The 24,720-nt window shown below is 44.3% G+C and overlaps 1 protein-coding gene across 19 annotated transcripts in view; it reads right to left on the bottom strand.

Moving 5' to 3' along the window:
* The window catches only part of atp2b2 (ATPase plasma membrane Ca2+ transporting 2), a 999,595-nt gene that overhangs the window by 418,515 nt on the left and 556,360 nt on the right, over positions 1–24,720 (bottom strand). For 13 of the 19 annotated variants that reach the window (XM_038812615.1, XM_038812611.1, XM_038812620.1 and 10 more), the window contains one exon: positions 14,662–15,177. In XM_038812615.1, the coding sequence (XP_038668543.1) occupies positions 14,662–14,866 (205 nt within the window). In that variant the 5' untranslated portion in view covers positions 14,867–15,177. Of the gene's footprint in view, positions 1–14,661; positions 15,178–24,720 lie in introns of those variants that run through there. The other 6 variants (XM_038812618.1, XM_038812621.1, XM_038812628.1 and 3 more) reach the window with 1 other exon arrangement.

Here is a 24,720-nt window from a genome sequence, read left to right as displayed (position 1 = left end):
CACATTTAACAACTCTCGCCCAGAAGATCTAACTGGTGTCCAAACCCAACAGATATAAGAAACTAGGCCTTATTGACTTGCATAGAGTATAACATTAATGTTCGTTCAGACTACAATTTCTGGAAAATTCATCCGGAATGTTGGCGAAGGGAACACACACAAAAAAATTAAATCTCATGATTCCATTTTGAAACCCTTCATGGCTCCTCCCCAGTTTTAACCTCCGCCAATTTTATAACCATCCACCACACCCCATTCCCAAGATCTCTGTGTACTTCCTTTTCTGGCCTCATGTGTATCCCTAATTTTCATCATTCTACGATTAGTGGCTGTGTCTTCAGTAGCCTATGCCCTAAGCTCTGGGATTCCATCCCTAAATCTCTTTGCCTCTCTTTGCTCCCATAAAACCTAGCTCTTGGACAAAGCTATTGGTCACCAGTTCTTGTGTTGGTGTCAACGTTCATGTGAAACGCCTTGGGACGTTTAACCACGTTAACGGCGCTATATAAATGCAAGTTGTTGTTCTCAGAAACAGTGGCCGCAATTTACTAGCCACATCCTGCCGGAATCAGGATGGACGCAGCCGGTAGATTCTGGAAGAGACCTCTTCCGGATCCCAGATGATCGCTACGCCTCGCGAGAGCTAACCAGATCTCGCAAGATGTCGCGATCTGAATCCCGCCCACAATGGGTGGTACCCAGAATCGCATCATTAAAACAGCTTAAAAGTCCAGTTAAGTGAGTCTTCGCTCGATCGACTGGCAACCTGGTATCGACGGGCCTCGCTGAGGAGACGCCAGCGGGGAGCCATTTAGTGCTGGTCCCCACAAATGGGGACCAGGTGAAATGGCACTTGGGGAAGTCTCCCAGTCAATTGTAGGCCCCCCGGGTGGTTGGCCTCTGGGCAGGCCGGTACCCTGGCACTACCAGTTTGGCACCCTGGCAGTACACCTGAGCACATTGGCTCTGCCACCCTGGTGCCACCATGGCAATGCCAGGGTGTCCAGGCAGCACTGCCAGGCTGATGGGCCATTGCTACAATGCCAAACAGGCAGTGCCAAGGTGCAAGCTGGTATTTTTCCTGTGCTGGGGATCGGGCCTTGGGGTGCCCTGCTTGTGTGAGATAGGATGCCGTGGGGCCTGAGGACCCCCTTATAGGTGAATTGGGACATTGGGGGTTCCAGGGTCACGTCAGGGGGCCAGTGGGGGAGGGGGGTGGGGGCTGGGGGGAAGCGGTCGAGAGATTGGGGCACCATTTAAAAATCTTGACCCGATCTCTTCCTGCACTGGAAAACTCCGCTCACAGAATCTCCACAGTGCAGGAAATGCGGCTGAGTGCAGCCTCGGTGTAAGATGGGGGGGGCGGGGGGCGTTCCCCGCTGGGAGCCAAAATAGCAACTAAGTGCCGTTAGTTGTCTGGGTCATTATCACAGGGACCAGGGACGACTCCGCTAATCCCGCCTTCAGCAGCTCTGATTTTTAAAAAATTTAGTCGTGCCCAGTGTATATTTTTTCTTCATCTGAAAGACGGCCAATGGATGTGGTTCTAAATAAACCATATCTATTGAAGGCTGCCTGTATGCAAAATCTTTACATGTGAGTGATCTTCATTGCCCAATAACAAAATTACCTCTCTCCTAATAAGTGCTGTGCAAATGAGAAAATAATCCATAGTGTTTTCATGTGAGAAAGAGGGAGAGAGAGTGGGCCTCGCCATATATGTTTTGTGATGTTCTGAATCATAGATTGATTTTCCTAATCCACCGTTCATTTTCACATTCTGCCGTAAGGAAGAGAGACGGAGGGACGAGAGAGAAAATGCTGACCTGGAATTTTTCTCATCTGATAAGAAGTTTATCCAAGACAGCCTGATCTGACTGGAGTGAGGTGATTTGTCTTTCTGAGATACAGCCAGGAAATGTGGGTTATCTAAATTGGGACAGACCACCAGAACATGCTGTAAATAATAAAAGGTTGCCAACATTGTAATTTTCAGACACTCTGAAGGTGCTAACATCAGGTCCAGAAGGGAGATTATTGAACTGAAAGATTTTTTCTTGTGTCAGCTGTGCATCAATGCAAAAGTCTGCATTTTTGAAATCGTCAACTGCCAGTCATTTTCCAGCAAATATGACATCGGAAAGCATTACCATCTTGAATTACTTCTGTGTAACTTAATTCTGGTAGAGGCTACAAACCTCTTTTGAAAGGATTTGGGAAGTGTATTGTTATAACCCGCCTGCTTACCATTGGTTGGGGACTAATGACAATCCCACAATCCTTTGGGAGTATGAGCTTCCCGAAAGAGGGGGGGCGGAGAAATCATTAGCAGATTCCCTGCATAAATAAAGCTGGCCAGTTTGGAACCGGCTACAGGAGAGTGAGCAGCAAAGGAGTTGTTGCTGCTGCTACTGGCGACGAGGGTTAAAGTGAATAGCTGTCTACGCTGCTGAAGCCACCTCCCTGGATTTTGGTTGGATACAGGTTGGAAGTTGTTTTCTATTATACCATGCCTCTGTATGGACGTTTGGATGTTTTTGATGCTGCGCTGGAAAGCTGGAACCAGTGCGCACAATGGATGTGTTACTATTTCCGGGAAAATAACATAACCGAAAACGAGCGCCAGGTGGTCATATTGCTCACCGCCTGTGGCCCGCATACATTTGGGGTGATTAGGAGTCTTATGTACCCAGCTGCGCGGACACCAAAACGTTTGATGAACTTGTGAACTTAGTGGGGCAACATTTTAACCCAACCACGTCCACGATAGTCCAATGTTACCGGTTTAATACCGCTGAGAGGACCTCAGGAGAATCCCTTGCAGAGTTTCTATCCAGGTTACGCAGGATTGCGGAGTACTGTGACAATGGCGACACCTTGTCAGAAATGTTATGCGACCGTTTGGTTTGTGGTATTAACAATGCGGCCAACCAGCGAAAGTTGTTAGCTGACCTAACATTGACTTTTCAACAGGCCATTCAAATAGTATTGTCCCGAGAGAGCGCAGAACGAGGAGTGCAGGAGCTACAGGGAATGGAGGTGCATGCCTTGGGGCGCAACCCCTTCCATCCGAAAACGTCCCCCCGCACCCCTGCGGTACCTTGGGTGAGACGACGTCCGATTGACGGCAGTGGTCATCTGACATTCCTCCCCGAAGGGAGCCTTCTCCAGAACCAATGGATGAGGATCCATGTCCGTATCAGACTTGTAGTCGTGGACGCCGGTCCTAGAGGCGCCATTGTTCCGACCGAAACTGGAGCCAGCCCAGGGGCCGTACCTTCCATCAGGATGAACCTGCGGCGACTACTCCCGAGGACGTGGAGACGGAGGAGGACTGCCTGCAGCTGCATTGTGTGGCAGCTCCCCGTGTGGCCCCCATTAAGGTGACAGTACGGGTCAATGGTCACCCGCTTGAGATGGAGTTGGACACTGCCGAAGCGGTCTCCGTGATCGCCCAGAAGACATTCGACCACATTAAGCAGGAGATACAGACCCTTGCATTAACCGACACACAGGCCAGGTTGGCCACCTACATGGGGGAACCATTGGACATTGCAGGAACTACGATGACCCCTGTTGTTTATGGATGCCAGGAGGAGCGTTTCCCACTTATTGTGGTGCGCAGCCACAGGCCCAGCCTGTTGGGGCGGGACTGGTTGCGCCATTTGCGGCTGCAGTGGCAGCACATCTGCCAAACAGGTTCTGGAGGGTTGACGGAGATACTAGGACGATACCCAGATGTATTCCATCCCGGTCTGGGGAAAATAAAAGGGGCCGTAGCCCGTATCCAAGTCGAACTAGGAGCCACGCCGCGCTATTTCCGGGCGCGGCCGGTGCCTTGCGCCTTGCTCGAGAAGGTAGAAGGGGAGCTCACTCATTTGGAGACTTTGGGTATTATCAGGCCCGTCCGTTTCGCTGACTGGGCAGCACCAATTGTACCTGTAATGAAGCCAGATGCCACAGTTCGCTTGTGCGGCGACTATAAACTTACAGTGAATACGGCTTCCCGGCTCGACCGATATCCAATGTCTCGCATAGAGGATCTCTACGCGAAGCTTGCAGGCGGACTCTCGTTCACAAAATTAGATATGAGTCACGCCTACCTACAGTTAGAGCTGGACCCTGCCTCCCGGCCAAATGTAACGATTAATACACACCGGGGCCTGTATAAATATACACGGTTGCCCTTTGGGGTATCCTCTGCCTGCGCTATCAACGCATCATGGAGGGCATTTTGAGAGGTGTACCGCGTGTCGCTGTCTAATTGGACGACATTTTAATTACAGGGACGTCGAAGCAGGAACATTTGGAAAATTTGGATGCTGCCCTCAGATATTTTTCGGAGGCTGGAGTCTGTTTACGTCGCACAAAGTGCAATCTCTGGAGGACTTTTTTTAAAAAGCACGGGTAAATTTGGAAATAGAAGAAACATTGACATTTCTCCCTGATCCTTCAGGAAGGCATGCATATACACTTGGATATCAATCTAAAAAGACAAAGAATAGAATCATAGAATGGTGACAGCCCAGAAGAAAGCCATTCAGCCCGTCAGGCCCCTGCCTGCCCTTTGCAAGAGTAATTCAGCTAGTTCCAATCCATGGCCTTTTCTCTGTGCAAAGTGATTTGCCTGAGAGCAAAAATGGTCTACTCCTGCTCCTATTATCTGTGTTCCAGTTACTCATAGAAGCCTCCCATTTTCAAATTCACGTTGTCTATTATCATCATTCTCTTGTTCCCTCTCGATGCCTTAAAGTGATGGCATGCTACTTCCCCTCAAAGGCATATTACAACAGTACATCCCTCTAATCTTCCTTCAGCAAGTTCTCGTGCCTTAGAAGATGGCCAATCCAAACCTGCTGCCTTCTAACAAGCTTTCTTCGTCCACCATCCTGAGAAGTTCTTAACTCCCCTTGTATTCTCTCGAACTGACCTGCTCCATCCTTCTCCAGCGCTGCATTTCACAACTTTCTCCAGTCTTTGGACGGCCATATTTCTCAAAGTCCACATTCCAGCCCCACACAACAAAACACTCCAAAGCACTATCTGAATAATTCTTTTCATAAGATCACCACTCATTCCTATGCTGAGAAACTCCTTGGGTGGGATTTTCCTGGCCGTTCCCACCAGCATGCTCCTCCGGTCCCACCGACAGTGGCCGCCCCTCCCCCTCTCCGCACCATGGGTTACCCAGTGGTGGAGGGTGCAAACAATAAGAAACCCCGTTGACACCGGTGGGGCCAGGAGGTCCTGCCACCGCCCTTTGGCAGGCTGCCTCTGCCACTACAAAACATGCTGCGAGGAGCATGGGGAGGGATTCCTGCCTTTTATATTTGTAGAATGCCTTCTGTGCCATTGTATTGAATGTTTTATGGTAATGACCATCTTCTGGCAAGATGCTTCCCAGATATTTCAATTGTGATACCTGTTCCAGCTGTTGACCACTTACCTTGATCACTGCTTTCCCGCTATTGGGATGGATTTACCGGCCACCCCGCCATGAGTTTTCAGCGGGTGAGGAGGCCCGCTGAACAGGATCTACCGTCTTGCCGTTGTCAACGAGATTTCCCATTGACGGCATCCCTCGTTGGCGGGAAACCGTGCACCAATGTGAGACCAGAATTTCCCCCCCCCCCACTGGCATGAACAGCCAAGAAATCCCACCCAATATTTTTTCCAGTCTTCGCACTTAAAAAAATCGCACAATTATTATACAGAGTCAACGTGGTTTTATGAAAGGGAAATCGCGTTTGGCAAATTGAACAAAAGTTTTTTGAGAATATAACTAGTAGGGTAGCTAAAGTGGAGCTGGTAGACACAATATACTGGGATTCGCAAAGGGCATTCGATGAGGTGCTACACACAAGGTCACCACACAAGATAAGGCTTGTGGAGCTGAGGGTAATACGTTAGCAAGGATGGAGGATTGGTTAAAAGGCAGGAAAGAAAGTAGATAATTAGGGCATTTTCAGGTTGGCAGGCTATAACAAATGGAGTGCAGAGGCCTCAACTATTTACAATCTATATAAAAGTCTTAAACTAAGAGATCAAGAGTAATGCATCCAAATTTGCTGCTGATACTAGGGAGAATGTAAACTACGAGGAGGACACAAAGAGGTTGCAAAGAGATACAGACAGGTTAAGTGAGTGGGTAACAAAGTAGCAGATGGAGTATAAATGAGGATAAGGTTATTCACTTTGGTCGCAAGAATGAAAAAGCAAAGGTTTTTTTAAGCTTGTAACTTGTAAATGATGTTCAGTTGTATAAGGAACACAGATTGTTTTTGGGTGCAATATTTCTTGTGTTTGCTCCTGTAAGACCATTTGGAATGAGAGCTGAAGGAGCCTCAGAGCAAACAAACTCCTAAAGTGCCTTTTTAAAGGCTGTTTATTTTGCAATATCCTTTGCAGTATAGTATTAGTCCTTTTCTATATTAATACTTGCTTTGCAAAAATATTCATGGATGGGCGGCATGTGGTGCAGTGGTTAGAACTGGGACTGCAGCGCTGAGGACCCGGGTTCGAATCCCGGGTCACTGTCCGTGTGGAGTTTGCACATTCTCCACCGTATCTGCGTGGGTTTCACCCCCACAACCCAAAGATGTGCAGGGTAGATGAATTGGCCACGCTAAATTGCCCCTTAATTGATTGGGTACTCTAAATTTATTTTTTAAAAATATATTCATGGATCACTTTGAGAACTTCTGACAAAGGTTTTGCCTGACTATTTTTGTTCAAACTCATTTAGCCTAAAAGGGGGACAAAACTGAATAATCCAACAGAATTAGACCGAGAAATTACAATATGCTGAAGCCAATTTTAAATCAGTGTTCAGGTTTGAAATGGGGAAACAAAATTAAATGATTTTATAATTAATAATTCTGGTCCAATTATTTTTGGTGTGATGCATGTCCATGAAAACCATGTGAGTATGCAGTTAGATAATCATAATCTCAAACAGAAGCATGGCCCAATTCATTCATTTAATCAGATTTTTACAATATGAGGAGATACCACAAGTATGCTTAGCATTTTAGTTAATGAATAAAGGAGCAGGTTTGTTTAGGATTATTAGAGCAATTTGGAAAATGAATTTTTTGGAAAAGGAAATTTTAATCTCTATGTATATATCATTTTTCTGCGTGTCATTTTACCTAATATTGTTCCAGGCAATATGCCACGGATAGTAAACTGTGTCTATGTCAGGCACTAGAAATGTTAAATTTATTGGGTACAAAGCGAATCATAATCTCTTGCAGTTTTCTCATTAAAGGAATAAAATGGCACTGACCCACATAGGTTTTTTTTACTAAATATAAAGGAAGTTACAACTTGTCCAAATAATTCAGTTTGTGTGATACTCTGCACCTTTGCATATAGCAGGTGATGGGCTTTTTGTGAAAAATATCATTGTTGGAAATGGAAGTAAATTACAAACAAGTATAAAAACAATGGCGGCTGTTCAGTAAACATTAGTTAGTGTAGGGCAATCAGACATCGTAAAAGGACCAATTGTACTTCATGTTGTTGGCGGTCTTATCTTTAATGCAGCGTTCTCTCATTCAGGGGTCCTGAGTGTTAACCAGTATAGCCATGTTAGTGTCATTAATGCCGGTTTTTCAAAAAGTATATTGACCATCTTCGATCATTTGCTATTTTTTCCCTCTCTCATGCTTCGAGTGACCCAGCCAAATCTGGCAATGGATGGTTAAATCAATTATGAGCCAAATGTGTTCAAATCTGTATTCAATGGACTTAAGGAAGTGAAGATGTATCCAATTAGGGTGAGTGAGAGAGATTATCAGTTCTTAATGGGGAGAGGACATTAAAGGTGATTGAGAGAGTGTGATGTAATAAATCAGAAGCTGCAAAAATATCAATGTGAATTGAAAGGCAAAGGCTAGGTAGTTGAGAATTTGGAAGTGCAGTTGTAAGGACTTGAGACAGAACTTTTTACAAGCTTAGACACAAAATGCTTGAAAGGGGAAAGGGAATAAGGGAAATGATCAGAAATTACTTTCTCAGTGATCGTGGCAAAGGGAGCAGCAAGGCCAAGGAAAGTCAAGAAGGTGGAGGCAGTGCAGGTGGGTAGCAAGTTTACACAGAGGGAGCAATTTAAAGAGGAAAGGGTGGCAATAAACTCAGGAGAATATGAAGGGTTAAGATGGAGATTGAAATTATTGAGGATGAGAAATCACTCGGAAACCTAGAGAGAAAGGATATCTTATTAAGAAACTTGGAGTGATGTTTGGATGGGTGAATGGAACAGGATTTTAAATGAGAGATTGAATAATAATCTTTATTAGTGCCACAAGTAGGCTTACATTAACACTGCAATGAAGTTACTGTGAAAATCCCCTAGTCGCCACACTACGGCACCTGTTCGGCATACTGAGGATGAATTCAGAATATCCAATTCGCCTAACCAGCACGTCTTTCATAACTTGTGGGAGGAAACCGCAGCACCAGGAGAAAACTCACATAGGTACGGGGAGAATATGCAAACTCCACAATGACAGTCACCCATGGCTGAAATCGAACCTGGGTCATTGGCACTGCGAGGCAGCAGTGTTAACCACTGGGTCACCGTGCCAACCCCATCAGAGGCTGAGTGTCCTCCTTCTCACGGTAGAACCATTATTCACCGATTATCAAAGTGACATTGAATTGCTGGGAGAAATTATTTGGACTAAGAGGAAACAATTTCCATATCAGAAATAAGATACATCAAGTTCAGGTTTAATCTAGTTTCTTCTCGGCCTATCCGCAACCCTAATACACCTAATTAAAATAAATTTCCCATTGGAATCAGGTCTCGCACTGATTAAAAACGTTTTTTTTTCAATGCGTCATTCTTTCATGTTTAAGAGCTAGAACCTTGTACTTGTTTAATGGAGGATATATGTTCGCTGATGTTATACGGCAGTTATTCCCTTGATTGGACCTTGAGATATTTATTGCACTGCGATACTAGCTTTAACATATTGTACTTTCAGCATTCAAATCATATCTTCAATTAATTAAAATTAATATTCTGGGAGCTTCTGACTCCTGAGAAAATCAGCTGAATCAGCTTTCAATGGGGGAGGAATTTTTACTTGCGTAACTATTCATTCACGGAAGTGTTTGAAATAGTAGGCAAGGAAATGATAAAAATTGGCAAGTGCCATCATTTCTCACTCAAAAACTTATAGGTATTTGCTTCAATTTCCCCAATGGAGAGAGGATCTTCTTCAGGAACATGGAGAGAAAGCATATTTTGTTGTGTCGAGTGGGCAGAGAATCTATTCTTTATTTCTGGTAGAATACACGCTAGATGTACTTTTTAAACATTTGCCGTTCACACTTACAATTCTCAGGCATTCAGTTACTTCCTGACTATCAAAGACTTCACAACATTCGAGGAAAGAGGGATGACAGCCTACCATTGCCCCACTGATCACTGGAATTTCATAGCAGAGTTTCTGCTGCTGTTTAATACCCTGCTCCATCTGCAGCAGTCATCCCAGAAAACTCCACAATAACAACATCGTCATTGCCACCGGGCAAAGTATGCACACTGGTTCAATGAAAAATGGAGACAAATGTGTCAGAATCAGCCCCAGGCATGCCTTAGAGTGGGCTACCAATCTAGTGAAGCTACAGCACAGAACTACCCAAATGTAATTACATAAAACAGGAAACCATGGGCAGAGCTAAGGTGTCCCACCACTGTTAGACAAAAGCAAAGGTTAGTGGCTCTACCACATCTAGTTAATAATGCTAGTTGGCAAACAGGATGTTCAGGAGAAGAGGGAGGTCTATCCTCAACTGTGGAGGAGCCAAGTGAGTATAAAAGTCAAGGCTGAAACATGAGAAGCATCGTTAGCCTAAAGCAGCAAGGAGACAATCCCCTTCGGCTGAATCCTAAGGTTCTCATCATCTTGGATGTTGCGGCTCATGTGATATTATCAATTCACGTGATATGAAGAAGTGAATGAGTAAAATGAACACAAAACGAAAGTCATTCATCCTCTTGGAAAACAAAATTGGTAAAGTGCAAATCAAGCAGCCAATCTGATCTGGTCAGCTGTCTGTGGTGGTAGATTGGGCTGAATGATCCGAAAGGCAATAGGACACAAGGACAGATTCTTGTAGCTATCAGAGCCCAATTAACAGAGCCACAAAGGTATTATTCAGATACTCTTCAGGATAATATTCTCAGCCCAGTCACCATCACTGCTTAATCAGTGACCTGCCCTCCATAAAATCAATAATAATAATCCTCTTTGTTGACAATTCTACAACATTTAACTCCATTCGCAACTCCCAGATAATGAAGCAGTCCATGTCAGCTTGCAACAGGGATTGGACAATGTTCAGACCTGAGTTGATAAGCTGCATTGAACATTTTGCTTGGCAATAACCATTTCCAACAGGAGAGAAATCCAGCCGCTTCTTGCTGACCTCCACTGGTATCATCATTACAATGTTCTCCAACCTTCAAAGTCTTTATGGTTATCTTTGATGAGAAACTTAACCATGAACATGCTATTCAGTGGAATGGCTACGGGAGTGAGAAAGTTGTGGAGTACGTTACAAGTAGTTCAACACTCGAGTCCTCAAATCTTTCCCATAATGCACAAGGCCGAGGTAAGGAGTGATGTAATATTCAACTTTCACCTTTACACAGGCAGCCGGAAACTCAACATCAGCCAGGACAGGTTGCTTGATGGGTGCCCCTACCATTGGACTCAAAACCTACCTCCTCCATCATCATTGCAATTTGGCTGGGATTATCTGTCCCCGTCTTTGATGTGGCCTGATGCGGGGGATGTGGCAGGCCAGCCAAAGGTCCATTAACCTTTGGCGAGACCGGATGATTCCAGTCGCCGGTGAGCCAGGAAACCCCGCCGTTTAGATCTAACATATACTATCTGCAAAGTCCAGGCCCATATGTAAGGTTTTTTTAAAAATAGAGATTTGAGAAAAGTATTGTTTCTTGCATGCTGTACATACAATGCATACCGTACATAGGGAAGGAAGGAGAGACTGCAGAATATAATGTTACAGTTATAGCAAGGTGTAGAGAAAAGATCAACTTATTACGAGGTAGGTCCATTCAAAAATCTGATGGCAGTAGGGAAGAAGCTGTTCTTGAGTCGGTTGGTATGTGACCTCAAACTTTGGTATCTTGTTCCTGACGGAAGAAGGTGGAAGAGAGTATGTCCGGGGTGCGTGGGGCCCTTAATTATGCTGGCTGCCTTTCTGAGGCAGCGGGAATTATAGATAGAGTCAATGGATGGGAGGCTGATTTGCGTGATGGACTGGGCTACATTCACAACCTTTTGTAATTTCCTGTGGCCTTGGGCAGAGCAGGCTCCATACTAAGCTGTGATACAACCAGAAAGAATGCTTTCCATGGTGCATCTGTATAAGTTGGTGAGGGTCATAGCTGACATGCCAAAATTCCTTAGGTTCCAGAGAGGTTGAAGATACGTGTTCAAATCAGATGAGCCCACTTATTGAATGTCATGGCTTCACAGTTTAGTATACATAGTGATTAAGCAGCTTTATGTTACTGACAGCAATCAAATGTACAAATTAACAGCTGTAATCAAATCCCTTCTTGATTCAACTAACAACAGAATTCTCCTCCATTTTCAATGGCGAGAGATTGTCCGACGATATGTAAGGCTTAGAACACCATTAAAAATGTACTTCTATTGGAATAAAGGAAGCCCTAACTTTACCTGTTAAGTTAAATGAGAACTCATTGCATAGGTACAGCAACTTCTCACCATTCTATTTATTTCAATGGGGAGTGTCCTGGCTTGATCCTGTTATTGTACAGTTTCTGAAAAGAGGGTAATCTCTGAAAGCAACTCCCTGATTTCCACATTTAACAGGGAATGTGATGGGTGACTGCTGAATTTGATGTCCAACTGACACCTCAATAATAATTGAGCGCTGAGCGGGTCAACATTATATTTGACAACAAGACTCTCAGAATGGGCAGCACACAATCCATCCGATTAGCTCAAATTTTAATTAAGCGTACATCTAAAATGCTTCCCTGAAACAATTGCTTGAAAGATGAAAAATTCACTGGTGTTGGTTGTCCAGTGTTTTGTAAGTTGATTACAAATGACAATTAAAGTACTTCTAAAAAAGTAAATGGATCTGCTGCAGTTCAGTGCTGTGGGTAAATGCACTGATACTGTGCTACATGGACCATTGAGTACCAGGCCAGGCAGGAACAGGGGTAAGTACAATTCATTTAAATGCCCCATGGCTATTAGCGGAAGGAGAAAAGCAGGAGAGGAGGAAAATTAATCTGCTGGGTATCTTGTTCTTGACGTCTATCCAATGATCTCTGTTGCAAAACATAGAGTTGACTGATCGAGCTCAGGAATGCTGCTCCACATTTGAATACAGTAAGAAGTCTTACAACACCAGGTTAAAGTCCAACAGGTTTGTTTCAAACACGAGCTTTCGGAGCACTGCTCCTTCCTCAGGTGATACAACACTGTGGTGTTGTAAGACTTCTTACTGTGTTCACCCCAGTCCAACGCCGGCATCTCCACACATTTGAATAGCCAGTCAATGGTAGCTGTTTATATTCACTCATAACATGCTCAGTTAAATAAGGTATTGCACCACTCAATGTGTCGCAAGAGTGATAACCCCTCCAGAGCCAAGGAAAAGAAAATTTGGATTAAATTGTCCGTCTGCACTATCAATTATAGAATTCCCTTCAGCTGCTGGATTGCCTCTTTATGGAGATAACCTCACTGTGCATTATATGCTTGGGCTAACAAATCTATTAAATGTAACAAAAACTTGCTAGTTTTAAGCACTTTTAACATAAGAGCAATTTTCACTTCATAGTGCCATCGCACTATTAAACGCAGAGTCCAAGAAGAAGGGATGAGGAAATATGACCAAAAACTTGGTCAAAGAGATGAACATTAAGGAGGGTCTCGAAGTAAGGAGTGGCAGGTATTCAAGATTCCGAAGGAGTTGGACAGGATAGGCACAGAGAGATTGAGTCCACTGACTGGAGAGTCTAGAACACGGGAGCACAATCTCAGGATAAGGGGTTGCTCATTTAGAGCTGAGACCAGGAGAAATTTCTTCATTCGAAAAGTTATGAATCTTTGGAATTTTCTAACTCAGGGGTTTGTGGATGCTCAATTGTGGAATATATGGACAGGTTTTTGCTCTCTCAGGAAATCAAGAGATATGAGGTGGTGGGAAAGTGGAATTGAAGCCAAATATCAGCCATGATGTAACTGAGACATACTTTATGATCTACTCCTCCCCCTATTTCTTATGTTCTTAGGTAGAGAGCCAAAGTGGCAAAGGGAAGGAAATCCAGAGGGTTAGAGCTAGGTAGCTAAAAGCATGGCCACCAATAATGGGGCAATGGACTGAAGGCGCATGAGGTCAAAGTTGATGGAGCATAGAGTGCAGGGGGAAAAGGTGGTTGTCGGGTTGATAAAGGTTGCAGAAGGGGCAAGAGCGTATAAATATTTAAACTTATAAATCAAAATTTTCAACTTGAGACTTTGTAGGAGTTGGAGCCAATCTGGGTCAGCAGAAATGGGTGTCATAAGCGAGCATGACTTGTAGCATAGACTAAAGACAGCAGAGATTTGGATGGGCTGAATTTTCCAGCGACCAATCAGCAGGGCACGAGTGCAATCAACTGCAGAAGCGATGCCTTTCACTCCTCTTTCAGGTGTAACCACATCCAACTTAAACAAGTAATCTGCACTTTCGCGAAAGGCTTGCATTTGATCGATCCAATAATAGCTCCATTTTTATGTCAGAAGCATTTTACTATCTCATTTGTTGTTGATCATCAATTCTCCTGCTAAGATGCCGCCCAAAAAATTAAAGCAAATTTTACACAATGGATTTTTATTTGTATGTCGATGAACCATGGCTCCTATCATTACACGTTAAAAGAATATCGGTATCAGTTAATATTTTGAAGTGCTTCAAAATTTGTCATTATGAACCAGTGCATAAGCATCACTGTGACAATATTAGAAAATGCTTTATTTATAGGATGTACAATTAAGTTTCCTTCATGTAGATCAGACTGCTCGCATTTTAGGATTACATATATTATGGGTATTCACAAAATAAAACCTTTGAGCTGTACGTAATTCCAACTCAAAATCCATCCTGTCCTGCTTTGCATATATGCTACGTTTATGATATAAATACATCGCTGTGGCAATAATGATCTGTTACTCTGCACACTGCACAAGAGCAGTTAAAGACAAAATTAAAAATTCATGTTCATAATGAAAGTGGCTGATTCTGCTGAATGAAAAAGAACTGCTGATTGTATTTTGATGTATGCATGCTGTGCATATCATTCATATAATTTACATTATTACTGAGAAATGCAGGATTCGCAACTATATATATCCCTGGCCAAAATAGGCACAATACACTTTCATGCATTATATTGACCAAACCCCATAAAGAAATTAGCAGCTACAATGAGCTATTGTTCTAAAGGTTAATGTGACATTGCGCAGATGCAAGTCACTGAGCGCACTAAAGGAATGTATTAACAGCTGAGATAGTCATGATTTTTAAAAATTAAAGAATGCCTCTTTTAGTGCCAGCATGTGCTTACGGTTTTCACCATAAAATAGCCCTTACCTTCTGTTGGCGAAGTTTTCAAACGTCTACAGAATCCATTCATATCACCATAGGTATCTTGTATCTTTTGCACTGCCTCTGATCCACGTAGCTCCATAAGGGAGCGAAGTTCATCGAGAGAACACCCAAATTCACCCGCATGGTTAGACTCGCCTCTTTGGTTCTTTGGATAGAAATCCACCGCACTGTTCGTCATGTCGCCCATTGTTTCCACAGTATTGCGTACAGCTTTATAAAGATATTGGTGGCAGGTATAATATCAGTGCAGACCGAAACCAAGTTTCTGTTCAATCAGGATGATCAAAATATCCACTATTTTTATTTTATTCTTGCACTGCAGATTGCTAATGTAGATTTGGTGCACTTCAGTCTGATCAAGGATGGGAAGCAAGAACCAGTGAATAGTCAAATGGATTGCAGCTGGCAAGGCTGAAGACCAGCACCACTCCATATAGAGTTTCCCATCGTGGTCCTCTCAAGTGTTCGGATTCTACATGGTCAGTTGGTTGAACAAACCTTTAGGAAGAGGAAAAGCAGAAGAAAGTGTTAGCAGACATTCTTCAACACAGATATCAAGGGCTCAATAGCCCTGCCTCTGCAAAATTAGATAACAACAGCTCAATCCTGTAAAGGTCAAAAAGTGCTTCAGTAAAATACAGTTCGTTGCTCGAGCAGCCTTGACTGGTTATGACACCGATGACTGTCACAGGCACAGAGCTTTCCTGCAGCGGCATTCTTTACTTTGATCAGTACCGAGTGCACCAGCCAAATTAGATGGCTCATGAATATTAAACAGTAAGCCTTTATGCCAGGATCTCAGATGTGTCTCCAGCATGTGCTGTTTGTTCAAGTGGTATTGTAAATCGTTATCGAAGGAGAAAGGGTAAAAGACAGACTTTCTAGAATTTAAAAAGAATGAAGGTTATTGCCTACCCTTCAATCTCGCGGAAAGAAAGAAACGTGTGTTTGATTTTTCACCAACTAACTGCCCATCTTTGGGTGCAGGAAATTTTCAAAGCCTGACAATATTCTCACCTCTGTTCCCTGCTGCTCTTTGGCATTCAACCCTCTTCTCATTCCATTGACTATTACACTGTGCAAGATGGCAGGGGTTGCTTTCTTTAATTATGCATGCTGCCCTGATGGCTGAAACTGTCAAAGGCTATTCTTGGAAATAAGTTCTCCTTGAGGATAAGAATTTGAACCTGAGAGTCAGGCAGCAGGATCTGCACCAATGAATTAAAATGAATGAATGCTTCTTGTTGCTCTCCTGAACGACAACTATTCATGCCAGATGAATGGTTTTCCAGACTCATGAAGGGCCAATTTTACTTAAAGAATTTATTTTCCTATTGAAATTCACACATGCACACACAATTACAATTGACATCAATTATTTGGGGAATATAACTAATGAGGATATTATTTCACCAGGCGTATTTTCTCCAGCTCTAATTGATTCCAAAAGCATTAGTATCAGTACTGATAAGTTTTACTTAATGGAGCAATTCAATAAGCTTGTTAATTTAATTTCCATCAGGGTGACTCAATAAACACCCTCTAATTGAAATATAACATTGTGCTTACAGAAAGAGTTGTCAAGGAAAGGGTTGAATGCAGCACTCACTCAATTCTTGGTTTAAGTAGTCTTGCAGGTATACAACTATTGATGAAGTATAACATTTTACAGTAACATTTTCAGCTGTCACATCGTCTTCTGTGGATAAGATATCAGCATATCACAGAAGGGGATATCTTTTTCCATATTCTTTTCCCAAGCTTATAGAAAAATCATGCCATCGCGCAAGAATTTAGAGATCATGAACGAGGTATATTGTACTCTTTTTCAGTTGTCACAGTGTTCGAGAAGGTCATCTAAAGGAAGTAGGAACAGCCGGGTGCCCAGCTTCGCACTCCGAGCAGGAGTGGCAGATGGTGCAACAGGGATCAGATTTTCCTCACACTTTAACTGTAAGTTCCATCCTTTGAAAAGCAATATCCACATTCTAATCGCCAATTTGGCATCAACTACTAAACATTCTGTCAGCTCCAGGTGAGGTCATTTAGTAAAGGCTTTTGCAAGCTGCTCCACGGCCCTCCCACAGTTTGCCAGCGTCATAAAATGCTTCGGTATATGGCAAGTGTTACATAAAACGTCCATTCACATTATTTTGGTCAGAGTGCTTTGTTTCAATTTTTAAAAAAGCGTTCTTGTCCCACCAGCAATCTTGCAAAGAAATGTGATATGAAGTAGAACCTAGCACATTGGCATTAGTGATGGTTTGTAGCATTAGTTGAAAGACACCTGATCCAGATGGCAAGACTCTGCGAAAAGAGACATACAAATATACTGATACAGGCTGCACACAATTACTTTCTCCATTGATTTCTCTGGGACTCGGTCTACTATTTTCTAAGCTTTATCATGTGTCCTTCTTTCTATATTCTCTGCCTGACCAAGTTAATTATTTGGCCTGATGTTGATCTGTGCTTCAGATTCTATTTTTGCTTGTGTGGAATGTCCTCTCTGTTATGTTTACATCCCAATTCATATCTTCCATTCACTTGCTGGATCGCTTAAAATCCACTTTCTCACCCTATATAGGAAATATCCATCAAGCGAATAAGGTTGCCCAACTGTCTGGCTGCCTGAAAAGAGCAATTGTTCATAATTTTTATCTTGGTTTCGGTTCCATGGAGCACAAATGAACTGAACATACTCTGAATATTTAAACCTGTCAGCAATGGTGCTAAAGCAGTTTGACCAGTTGTTAACCAGGACAGAGGACTTGTCACGGCTCAACCGCGCTGGTGTTTGCTTTTCTTTAGTGCAGGCGGTAGCGAGACAACCGTTGTACTCGGCTCTTCAATTTATAATCAACAGATCAAAACCTACTGGCAATATCAAATTGTGAAGCACAGCAAATTGAGAATGCATACGGGAGGCTGCAGAAGGATACACATTAGCGATGGGGATGAGGAGACGGGCAGCAAATACAGCTCACTGCAGATAAAACTGTGGTAGTCTGCCCTGGGAAAGATGGCAAACTAGGAATATATTCTGTGCAGTACTCAATTCAGCAAGGGAACTAAGTGTTCTCGGAAATCAGATATAAAGACTTTTTAAAGAGAAGGCCTCAATTTGGCAAATCTCTAAAGTCCGATAAACCATTAAAAAAATCTCTGCCCTGCCACCGATCCGTCCCACACGTTCACTGGATCTTCATTCCAAAGGAAACAATTCCATCATAATTTACCCTCCAACTGGCCTCTGGACTTCAGTTACCATCCACACCTGCCTCTGAAAGTGGACAACAGTTTGTCCATACTCCACCCTACCTTAAATTTAGCTCACCAAGGGAGCTCACTCACCTAGACTCCCTGCTATTGTCCCCTCTCTGCTCCATGTTTATTACCAGGATATATGTAACCTTATAATTATTCCATAACCACGCCGATGTAACTTGTATTTTCCCTGTGTCAATACGTACGTAACTTAGATGCCTCTCTGAAACTGGCACTATCACTTCTGTTTCCACTTTTTACTGCCCCTTTTTGTTTTACATTTGCTTTCATTACCCCTCCGAGTTCCTCTCTCCTGTCAGTATGCCTCTTATCATTTCCTCTTTCTCAGGTGCTGTGTCCTCCCAAATTCTACCCCAATCCGAACTTCCAAATCTGCCGCTGACCAAGGCATGACTCCTTCTCAAATAAGCTTCCTACCCCCTCAGATAAAACAAAACACAACATTGAGCCTCTTAAGGGGATTGTAGGTCAGAATAGCTTCATCAAAGAGGTAGATTTTAAGGGTAAAAGTAGGTCTTAAAGGAGGAAAGGGAAGTAGAGTGGGAGAGATGTTTAGGGAGGGAATCTCAGAACTTTCAAGATTTGGGAACTGAAGGCACGGCCGCCAATGCTAGTGAACAAAATAAAGGAGTCTTAAGAGGTCAAAATGAGATGAGTGCAGATATCATGTAGGCCTGGAGGAGATTGCAAAGATGGAGGAGGGGAAAAGTCATGGAGTGATTTTAAAACAAGGAGCAGAATTCTCTCATTTTTGCGGGGCAGGAATGTGGAACGTTTCCCGCTGTGGAGGCCAGCGGGAAAACACACACCAAAGCCTCCATCCCCCAATCTCATTAATGATGCACCTGGGTGTTTTACACCATATTCAGTGGCAGGGCAGGCCTAGATGGCATTTAGTCTGCCATTGTGTCAGGATGCCACATAGAAAAGCTGCCAACATCACTGACCCTCTATTGACGAAGGAAGGTGGACCACCTGATAATGAAGCTGGATCTCCAGGAGCAGTCTGAGCCCGGAAGAGGGACCTCCTGAGAACGAAGATGGATCTCTAGGAACATTCTGAGGCTGGAAGATGGATCCCCTCCAGGACGCCTAATATGGAAGGTTCATGTGTAGATGCTTTCCCCACCCACTGATGTGGTATTCCAGGGTCCAGGGTTCCCAGCCGCCTTCATCCTGAACTCCGGAAGCAGTCCCAGGCATCGTTCAGGTGAGTTCCTACATCTGCACACCACGATGTTCCGAACATGTTTCACACTGGCGTGTATTCCCACCAACATCGCAGACATTCTAGCATCTGGAATCTGGGGGGTTGGGCCTTCATCTGCATCCTATTAGTAGTTCACAGTGGCATCTGGTGGGTTTTCCAACCCATCATGGCAGGTCCCAGAGCAAGATCCCACTAAAAATTCATCCCAGTGTGAAACCAATTCCTGGGCCTCCTGCCATATTCTTTCCCACATACCCGCCATCAAACATGTCGGTGGGGGCTTAGGGGAATTGCGCCCAAGGGTGAAAATTTTAAAATCCAGACGTTGCTTGACTGGGCGACAATGTAAGTCAGTGAGCACAGGGATAATAGGTGATTGGCGTTTAGCACGAGTTAAGACATGGGAAGAAAAACTTTGGATTACCTCAAATTTACAGATAGTAGAAGGTAGGAAGGTGGCAGCCAGGGGTGCCTTGGAGTAAGTTTTCAAGTAAAAAGACATGAATAAAAGTTTCAGCAACAGAGAAGCTGAGGCAGCGAACAGGATGAAATTGGCCAATGTTGCGGAGATGGCCTTTGTGACAGTGAGAATGTGTGGTCGGAGTTCATTTGACACCAAGGTTGCAACCAGGTTGATTCAGTCTCTAGACTGTTGCCAGGGAGAGGAATGGAGTCAGTAGCAAGAGATTGAAGTTTGGAGCAGACAAAAGCAATGGCTTCCGTCTTCCCATTATTTAATTGAAGGAAATTTCAGCTCATCCAATAATGGATGTTGGCAAGCAGTCTGATAATCGAGCAACCATGAAGGAGTTAAGGGAGGTGGTGATGAGCTGGAGCTGGATCCCGTTATGTGGAAACCAACCCTGTTCTTTCAGATGATGTGTTTGAGGGCCAGTATGTACATGAGAATTAGGAGGGGGCCAAGGATAGATCTTATCCCACTCAGACTGCTGTAGCACTTGTGTGACTCTTATCACTAAGTCACACCTGGTTCTGTCCCCTGTACCTCTGACACTCTTATCTTTTGAGAAACACACCTTGCATCATCCTTCTTACCTCTCATTTAAAATCTTCACTCTCTACCGCTCACCTTCATACCTACAACTCATAAAGGAAGCTGTCGTGAACAAAGGTGAATTTATTTACATCTTTACAATTACAGGCTTAGTACAGTTTCTCACTCCCAGTGCGGACCGTGCTGAGAGGGTAGATGTGACCAGGCCCTGAGTTGGACCTGCATTTATCCCCTGCCGTAACGAGCCCCAGGTGGTTAGCCTCCGCCCCCTACCGAGGGAGCTCTTATTCCATGAGTCCCACAGGGAGATCAATGATTGTTTCCCCATGGTCCTCATGGGGGTTACAACACCCCTTCCCCCCCCCCACAGAGCCCAGAAGGCCCCATGAGCTGCCACTGGTGGAGGCCTTCTGCGCCGCTTCGCACATGGCTGAGCATCCAGTTCTGGTTGATATAGGTCGGGTGGAATGTAACTGCACACCGCTTCCTGCCTGATCGCCGAAGGGGAACCATAGGGGCCTTGATGTCAGACACACTCTTTTCTGCCGGCACCACTCCCGGGGGCTACAACACGTCATCGCCAAAATTCAGTACATGAGCGATATCCCTGGCACGGAATGTTCACCTCAATGTCCCGGAACTTCGGTGATTCTTCTGCGACCCCTGATGTCGCTCGACAATTGACCCAAAGTTTGGAAGAGTAAGACTCAATCGAGTCCGGAGTCGGCGTCCCATCAAGACTACAGTAGGAGCAATCCTGGTGGTCACATGCAACGTTGTACAATAATTGAATAAAAAGCGTGCCAACCGTGTCTCCATAGACCTGGTCGAAAGCTTTTTCAAACCTCGTTTAAATGTTTGGGCCACCCTCTCTGTCCGTCTACTAGAGGAAAGATGATATGGCACTGTATGGATGTGCCATGGTGGCATTATGCACAGGGCAGCACAGTGGTTAGCACTGCAGCCTCACAGCGCCAGGGACCCAGGTCCAATTCTGGGCTTGAATCACTGTCTGTGTGGAGTTTGTACGTTCTCCCCATGTCATCGTGGGTTTCCTCCGGGTGCTCCAGTTTCCTCCCCCAGTCCAAAGATGCAGGCTAGGTGGATTGGCCATGATAAATTTCCCCTTACTGTCCAGGGATGTTCAGGTCAGGTTATGGAGTTACGGGATAAAGGAGAGTGGGCATTGGTAGAGTGCTCTTTCGAAGGATCTGTGCAGACCTGATGGGCTGAATGGCTCCATCTGCACTGTCGGAATTCTAGCCTTGTGCCACAGTTAATGGATCCAAACGAAATATGAGCGCTGCATAAAAACAGCAAACTCCTTGCTGGTAAAGGGAGTCTTATTGTCTGTAACCATCACCTGCAGAAGTCCATGGGTAAAAGAAGATCCCTAAGCTTCTCAATAGTAGCCCTGGATGTTGTAGGAGACAGCCTGAAAAATTCCTACCACTTGGGAGTGGGCGGCCACAATTATTAAAAACATAGAGTCCAGGGGCAGCACGGTGGCTAGTGGTTAGCACAACCACCTCACGGCGCTGAGGTCCCAGGTTCGATCCCGGCTCTGGGTCACTGTCCGTGTGGAGTTTGCACATTCTCCCCGTGTCTGCGTGGGTTTCGCCCCCACAACCCAAAAATGTGCAGAGTAGGTGGATTGGCCATGCTAAATTGCCCCTTAATTGGAAAAAATAATTGGGTAATCTAAATTTAAAAAAAGGTAAAAAAAAACATAGAGTCCATGAATGGTCCAGCAAAATCCGCGAGGAAGCGAATTCACGGACCACCGTCCGTTCCCACGGGTGGAGAGGTGCGAACAAGGGTAGATTCTGCAGTTCTTGGCATGCTAGGCTGTTTTGTACCATTCACTCAATATCTGGGTTGATGCCCAGCCACCAAACGTAGCTGTCATGAGCAAAAGTGAATTTATTTACATCCTTTTAATTACAGGCTTAGTACAGTTCTCACTCCAAATGCAGACCATACTAAGAGGATAGATCTGATCAGGCCCTGACTTGGGCTGGCTTTTACACCATGCCTTAATGAGCCCCAGGTGGTTAGCCTCCGACCCCTACCGAGGGAACTCCTATTCTATGAGTCCCATAGGGAGATCAATGATTGTTTCCCCATGGTCCTCATGGGGGTTAAAACAATACCACAACAATATTTGCATTCATGCTCAGAGCTTGAAAACTCTATCTCAATTTATCATGCTCCCTATTCTGAGTTCACTGCCTACCCTCCCTGAGTCTCTCCATCCCTATTAACTAACTAATCTAAATTGGCAGCCACCCCCCTGACCTTACCATCTTGCATTGCCCTGCTGCTCTCGTCATGCTATCCGTGGTCACTTCCATGTGTCACAAAATAAATCACCCTTCCCCCTCGAAAAACTACACCCTCCTACGTCAGATCTCTCTGGACCACAAAGTGGTTTGGTCCTGCTCCCTTCTGCCAAAACTGCTCACTAATCTACAACCATTCTTGGATCCAAAGATAATGGGTTAGGTTCTTTCTTTCTCCTGACTTTTTAATCCTTTCTCCCCTGTCTCCTCCATCCTCATCTCCAACTATAGATAACGTAAAGAGCTCACTGACTTCTTTCGTCAAGCAGACTTTAAAAAAATTAATTTGCAGGATGTGGGTGTTACGCTAGGCCATTGCCTATCTGTAATTTCCCATGAATGGCTTGGCTTGGGACAACATTTCAGAGGGCATTGCTGTAGATTTGGAGTCACATGCAGGCCAGAACAGGCGAGGACAGGATTTCCTTCCCTAAAGGGCATTTCTGAACCAGATTAAGACAATCACAATGGTTCCTGGTCATCATTAGACTTCTTTTGTGATTGAATTCAAATTCAACCATCTGCCATGTTGGGATTCGAACCCAGATGCCCAGAGTATTACACTGGCTCTTCGGATTACTAGTCCAGTGACGATGCCACTGCGCCAGTGCCTGCTCTAATCAGCTGCCTCTGCCGATTCCCTCCCTGCTTAATCCAACAAGCCAAACGTCTTCAAAGATTCTCCTTGTCCCAGCCCGGAACTTGCATTTTAGGTTCTCTTCTCTCCTCTCTTCTCATGCCCTCTCCGGGTTCATCTTGTCCATGAAACTCACATCCTGTTCCCTTGAACCTATTCCCCCTGAACTCCTCACTACTGAATTTCCCTTCTCGGCTTCCATGTTAGCAGACATTGTTAACAGTTCTCCCTTGTCAGGTATTGGGTGGAAGTTTCCAAAAGGAACGGCAAAGTGTCAGGTTCTGACTAAAACCCACCGTGTTTCCCTCCAGAAACAAAGCCAAGTTTTCCAACCAGATCATCTGACTCTCTGTCAAAAAGGTGGCACTGCCAGGGTTCCAATGCCCCCTTAGGACCCTAACCCCCAGGGGTCTCCAGGCACCTCTGCTTCCTTGCGTGGTCATCACGACTGGTCTTCGGTTTCATAAACCAGTAGTGATTTGCCCTGGTATGACTCACGCTGGCGGGGGGAGGGGGGGTCGAGCATTTCACAGGACTGGACGCTACGGCGTAAAGCCATCTGATTTGATTCAATATTGATGTAACTTCATACAAATTAAGGGAGTGAACCTGATCACATCACCGGCGGGGCTGAGGAAGGTCTCAAACTGAGATCTCGCCGAAGCAAATCACGTTTTGACCCTCTCACGAGATTTAGAAGATATAAAGGCATTTTCCCCCATGGCTAATGGATAGCAAAACCAAGACAATTATCTCCCCGTCTCCTTCAAATCTGCCATCGTCAGCCCATTGCTCAAAAAAGAAACCCCAGCTGGCATAAGGAATCAGGCCTTGCACCTGTTCAGTCGAGCATCTTAAAACCGGGAATAGTCTCCAAGTAACCTGGACATTTTTAAATGCCCAGTCACCCAGTTTCTAACCAGAGTGTAAGGGTATGTACTGCAAAATACGCATTTGTTCCCAATTTGAGCACTGAGTAATTATGGACAACCAATCGAAAAAACAATAATGGAGTCATGGAAAATGAACAACATCGATTCTGAAGAATGAAAGCAGGGATAAAAGGATACAGTTTTGATAACTTGAAAATTAGGGCTTCATTCACTGAAATAAAATGGTTCAGGAAAAATCTACCAGAAGTGTTCAAAATCTTTGAAAGGGGAAAATTACTAGAATTGGTCAACAGAATGGTAATTAGCAAGTAATTTAGGATTGAAACGAGAAGCATAAAGGGTCAGCTTGCAAAATGTTTTTTTCATGGGAATGATTATGAGAATACAAAGGGAATTACCACAAGTGGCTATGGAAATAGAATCAATCATGACTTCTAGAGAAAGTTGGAAGAAAAAGGGCTGGGAAATTAGATGGGAATAGGAATATGTAGACCTCAGGACCAACTCGTATCACCACATGCCGTATGGAACGAATGGTCTCAGTGACATTGGGCAGGATTTTCTGGCCCCTCCTGCAGGGTATTTTCCATGGTCAGAGTGGCTCGCCATTGGCCGCCAGTGGGATTCTCCGGATCCGTCAATGTTTCTATAATATT

The sequence above is a fragment of the Scyliorhinus canicula genome, chromosome 11 (genome assembly GCF_902713615.1).
Source record: "Scyliorhinus canicula chromosome 11, sScyCan1.1, whole genome shotgun sequence".
Taxonomy (NCBI): Eukaryota; Metazoa; Chordata; class Chondrichthyes; order Carcharhiniformes; family Scyliorhinidae; genus Scyliorhinus; species Scyliorhinus canicula.
The sequence above is the reverse complement of the archived record's forward strand: the minus strand, read 5'-3'. Positions and strand labels throughout refer to the sequence as shown.